General features: G+C 41.9%; 1 protein-coding gene across 8 annotated transcripts in view; it reads right to left on the bottom strand.

The window, feature by feature from the left end:
- OXNAD1 (oxidoreductase NAD binding domain containing 1) overlaps positions 1-6,000 on the bottom strand; it is a 79,740-nt gene that overhangs the window by 42,699 nt on the left and 31,041 nt on the right. For all 8 annotated transcript variants that reach the window (XM_032267260.1, XM_032267274.1, XM_032267268.1 and 5 more), the window contains one exon: positions 586-692. In XM_032267260.1, the coding sequence (XP_032123151.1) occupies positions 586-692 (107 nt within the window). The remainder of the gene's footprint in view (positions 1-585; positions 693-6,000) is intronic.

Below are 6,000 nucleotides of genomic sequence, written 5' to 3'. Positions count from 1 at the left end.
TGCCTCAGTTTCCTGAGTAGCTGGGATTACAGGCACGCGCCACCATGCCCAGCTAATTTTTTGTATTTTTAGTAGAGACGGGGTTTCACCATGTTGACCAGGATGGTCTCGATCTCCTGACCTCGTGATCCACCCGCCTCGGCCTCCCAAAGTGCTGGGATTACAGGCTTGAGCCACCGCGCCCGGCCAAGAAGACTAATTTTTAAAAAGCAACACATAACTCAAGGAGATTAGATTACTGAAGTGCATTCTGTTAGCAACTGTTCCCAAAGAGTGTAATTATCAGAGCTGTCAGTTCCACTGACCAGAACTAGCTGCTTTGTTTGAATGAGGAAAACTCAAGACAGCAATTTTCATATATGACTGAGGGAGCCACAGGCTCAAAACCCAAGGGCTCTAAGGCCAGGAAAGGAATCAGATCCTCTGTGCCAACAAAGGCTCACCCTGAGCAGACAGGATCTAGAATTCCTCTTCCTCAAGGGAATGGGTAGCCAGAAAAGTCTTTTTCCAGGAGAAAAAATAATCCCTTCTATCTGATGGCACCTTCTTGAATATATACACTTGGAACACAGAAAAGCCACTTACCACTGGCCAGCTTTAAAGGAAAAGTCTTGATCAGCAATAAGCAAGCGGAGGCTCTTCACTGACGGTGACTCACTGGCAGCTCCACACACCTTAGCTGCTGACACAATCTAAAACCAAAAGACGAACTGTGGCTGAGGTTAGTGTATACACAGCACAAGGGACAAATGGTGGTATCCTGGGAAGTAAGGTTTTTGAAATCTACAAAGACGTGGTTTTTGAAAATTGCCAAACAAGGTAAAGCACACTTTGCTTTAGTTCAGCCTACCCCCATATGAATACATTTTAATTAACTTCTTTTTGAAAGACTTGTTATCATACTAATTTAGTTTTATCCTGCATTCAAAACTCATCTATTAAAGGGATCATTTAACTGGCATTTATTTGATGAGTATCCACCATGAGCTGTGTACTGGGCTAGGCACTCTGGGAAGAGCTCAGGGAATGGAAACTGTAAACAAGCCAGGGTCTTATCAGGGAGGTGCCATTCAATTCTCCATCAGTACTGGGCAAAGTGAGGTCCATTGTTCCTTCTGAGTATGTAAGGAGTCCATGAAGAACTAATTTCAGAAATTAAAAGCAGGCACTTAGAAACTCTAATAATTTCACAGAACAATCTTGTGCCTGTTGAATCTAGTAATAGGAAACAAATTGGGTTTGCACTCTTTATGTCTTTGTTTTTAATCAATTTTCAAATTCATTTATCATACAATGTTTTATAAAATGGAAACAGTTGACAACCTTAACAACAAAAAGAGCTCTTCCCTACAGATTGTTTGAAAAGCACTATTTTACACAATGTATCTGATTTCTAGAAGGCCTTGAATAGGTTTGACTAGGGAGCAATTCAGGAATGTGCCATTCATGGCTCAACACCCCTCAAATTCAAAGTGTCTCTATCGCCTTTATTCTTTCATCTGCTTTTTGTTTCTCTTTGTCCTGTAAGCCTGGGACATCTTCACAAGCAAAGAAAAAAGACAACATGACTCTTACTTCAGCCTTCTATGTCTACTCCACCTGGGACAGCAAATCAGCAACTAACCAAAATACAGCCCTGGCCTTGGAAGGTGTGACCTTCACAGCTTTACCAAAGGGTGCTTTGGAAATCTGTCAAGGTCAATGCATGTCCCATCCTAACACGAGCTCATGCAGGCCTTCTACTCCATAGGACTACTAGATCTCATCAAACTATTCGTGGAGACCATTTTCAAAAATCCACTTGATAATTCTCATGATGGATGGTGGTCTCTCTCACCACCTCAAAGTATCTTCTAATATTATCTACCTTTCTCTCCCTCCTACAAAATCCCCAACCTCTTTCTTTCTCCCTATTTTTATCAACCCTCTCTTCCCTCCTCTCCTAAAAATCAAGTGGGGTGATTTTCCATTAGTGACCCTCTACCTGCACTCTTGGTCCTAGTCCTGCCTACTCTCTCTGAAACACTGCTCCACCAGCAACCACCAGCCCTTTCCTTCATATTCAATTTTCCTCTCTTAAGAATATTCCTGTTTCATCAAAGATTATATTTAATGCCATTTGCAATCCTAAGCAATTCAGCGACAAAGTAAAGTAAGCAGCAGAATATGGCTGTTGACAGCATGGGCTCTGCAGCTGGACCGCCTGGTATACTTAGTCCTGGCTCTACCATTTACCAGCTGTGTGACTCTGGTCAAGTTACCTAGCCCTCCTCAGCTACAAAATGAGAATAATACCACCTATACCTCATAGGGTTGCTGGGAGGATTAAATGAGATAATACCAACGAAAGCACTTATAACACTGCTGGCCCACAGAACTCATTAAGTGTTGGTTATAATGTACAGTCACGTGCTGTGCAATGACATTTCAGTCAACGACAAAGAGCATATACGACGGTGATCCCATAATACCAGATTTGTACTATTCTTCTATGTTTAGATACACAAATATCATTGTGTTACAAACACCTGAAATATTCAGTACAGTAACACGCTTACAGGTCTGTCGCCTAGGAACCATAGGCTATACCATTTAGCCTAAGTGTGTATTAGGTTAGCCCCTCCAGGTTTGTGTAAGTACACTCTATGATGTTTGCACAATGACTATTACCTACTGACACATAATGCTCACCAGATAAGCAATGGGGAAGGACACAGTTTGAAAAAAGATGTCAAGGAATACAGTGCTGTGTACGTGCAGTCCTCTGAGAGTCAGGGCTGCCACACATGGTCGTGGAGGTGGTAAGGAGGTTACCTAGCTGCAGTATGGCAGCCCTGCTCAAGGGCAGAGGTCAAGTCTTGTTTCTCTAATCTTGCTCCTCTAATGTTTCTTCCTGGTGTCCTCTCTCTTTCTCTCTCTCTCAGTAGGGCTCAAAGTTGCTTTCTAGCATCAAAGCTTATGTTATCTGGTAGAAAGTCAGACACACTAGGACCAGGAATTCCTTCCACTCTGTGAAAATGCTCTGGCCTTACTTCTCCTCAGGTGGCATGCTCTAGCCAGCCAAGTGTGGACTGAGTACTGACCGGGGCATCAGTGATGACATCGTGGTGATGAGCCCCGACTCCTACTTGGCCTGCTGCCCTTCCAATCCACAGCTTCACTGCAGGAAACTGATGGAGGAGATAATTGAAATATGACCCCTGGGCCTTATCAGCACGTATGATTTAACTGATTAAGCATTAAGCAACACATGATTGCATTTATTGTATTAACTACAATTGATTGTTTACATTATATATTACACTTTATTCATTTATAAATATATATACCACCATTCTAATGTTTTTGCACTGGGACCTCAAAGACTGAGCACTGAAGATCTCAGAGAGACTGCTCACATGGACAACAAGAAACTGTACAGTGTGGTGGGTTTGTACCTATTTGTACCAGTGCAAACTTAAAAGTTAAACTGTCTTGAATATATTTTAGAAGTCTCGCCTTTTGTCCCTTCCTCTACTGAGGCAATGAGCTCCTCCTTAGCCCACAGAATCTTCCCTTTTTTCCTTGATGCTCTCCTTGACCACATGTAACCTAGCTTCTGCTCTCCTGAAACTTCTCCTTTGACGGTTGGGGTCTTTCTGAACAGCCAAACTCAGTGTCCAGTCTCAGTTCTCACCCTCCCTGACCTCTCTTAATTTGGTACTTTCCATCCTGACTCCTTCTCCTTGTCTGGGACAGCTGACATTGAACTTTTCAAGTCCCCTCACATTATCGCTGACCTGGGCTTTCTCCTTTACCCGTCCTTCTCTCACTTCTTCCGTAGGAGCTTTCCCTAAACTGCCTCACTCCTACTCCCGGTTGAGGCCCTCAAGGACACACAGGCTACTACTCTCCTCCCACCCTCTGCTTACAACTCATCAATACTTTTCTGCCAATCACAAGCTGACATCCACACTCCCCATAAGTAACAACAGCAAATGCCTGAGGAGCATTTATCTCAGATATATACCAGATGCTACGTTAAATATTTTATGTGTGCATTCATTCATTCAGTTGATAAGGAATAATCATATTATATCCCAAGAGATAGTGTTATCCTTCATCTTGCAGATGAGGAAACCAAAAGATTCAGTTACTTGCTCAAGATCACTGAGCTAGGAATTGCCAAGTCAGGATTCAAATCCAGGTTAGCTTGATCCTCCCTAAATCATCTGATGGTTCTGTCCCAGTGGTAAACTCACTTATGCCATTCAACAAAATTCACCAAATTCATTCCTTCCACGAACACTTATTGAGCATGGTGTCAGAAAATGCGGAACAGGGTATGCAGAGACAGAGAAGGCTGCACATGCCCTCACAGAGCCTTGCAAAACCAGCTTCTTTCCATTACCAGATATTCAATTCCAGATGCAGGTTGGACTCAACAAAGTCAATTACATTTTCGGTTGATACACAAAAACACAAACTTTGATTCTTTCTGGTATACTATCCCTAATACAGCCAAATTCCATAAATTTGGCTCATGTTTTTTCATTCCCTTCTCTACTTGCCATCTCCCTGAGCTGAAAATTTCTTTCTTCTCACTTGAACTACTACTTTGGTCTCTTCCTTGTGTCTCTCAAAGCAGCCAAGGCAAATATTCCTAATTTCCAACCTTACTGAGTTACTCCCCAGCTGAAAAGCCTTAAGTGGCTCTCTACTACTGAAATACCAAAAAAAAAAAAAAAAAGCTAAAAGTTCTGTTTAACTTATACCAACTTGGGACTCCTCCTGGATCACTGTGCTCGTGGTTTTTCAGCCACATTAGACAACCTGCTGGTCCTCAAAGGTACCTAACACTTGCCCATTCCCCCAAACTCTGCCGAGGTCATTCAGCATGAGCCACACTGTCTACCAACCTTCTGCTCACCCTTCTAGGCCCTGCTCAAGTAACATCCCCTGCCTGAGGTCTACCTTCTTCTCTTCATACTCTCAACTCTATCAATATGTTTTTGCCTTTCTGACCACATTCCGCACGTATTAGTCAACTCGTTGCATGAAGCACAGAAACCAACACTTAGTAAAGCTCAGTAAGTATTTGCAGAATGAATAAAAACTTGAATCTAAGGTCATTTAAAATTGTTTTCCAGAAGAAAGACTGGTAGAAACTTGGGAGCATGTTTTTTAAGCTGTGTGCGTGGGGGAAGAGAACACTACAGAAAATCCCCATACGTGTTCATAAGTATGGCAGAGGTCAGGGAGAGCAGAGGTTTATTTAGCAGAATTGTTATTTTCTTTTGTTTGCCACACATTCTTTTTAAAATATCTTATTACAAAGACAAATAATGAGAATCATCAGAGGTCTCTCTTACTTCGTTTTCCCCTTTTTATTACATTTACAAAAGTATTTTGGGACGCTGAGGCAGGCGGATAGCTTGAGCCCAGGAGTCTGAGACCATCCTGGACAACATAGCAAAACAAAACCCTACACCTCTACAAAAAAAAATAAAAGAAAATTTACAAAAATTAGCCAGGTATGGTGGCACACACCTGTAGTCCCAGCTACTTGGAAGGCTGAGGAGGGAAGACCATATGAGCCTGGATGTCAAGACTGCAGTGAGCCAAGGTGATGGCACTGCACTCCAGCCTGGGCAACAGAGTGAGACCCTGTCTCAAGAAAGAAAAAAAAAAAAAGAAAGAAATATTATTTTATAAACATTTACCTTTTTTTGATATAACAATCTGTTAAAATGCAGCGTAAAGCTAGATTATTTTATTTCTGACAGTTCAACTGGCATGTGTTAAATTCCTTAACAAAACTAGATAGGGAGCAGAATTTCAGCTGAGACACGCAAGAATGTTTCACGATCAAGTGCTAGACTATATGATACGGAAGCATTAGTCATTTCCTAATGTCCAAATGTAAAATTCGATGAAGGAGGAAACAAAAGCTATACTTTCTACTAAGCCGTATTTTCATTTGGATGGTGCGTCTATGACCAATTACTGGTATCACAGGCT

The sequence above is a fragment of the Sapajus apella genome, unplaced genomic scaffold (assembly GCF_009761245.1).
Source record: "Sapajus apella isolate SASKATOON/1434 unplaced genomic scaffold, GSC_monkey_1.0 scaffold4, whole genome shotgun sequence".
Lineage (NCBI taxonomy): Eukaryota > Metazoa > Chordata > Mammalia > Primates > Cebidae > Sapajus > Sapajus apella.
The sequence above is the reverse complement of the archived record's forward strand: the minus strand, read 5'-3'. Positions and strand labels throughout refer to the sequence as shown.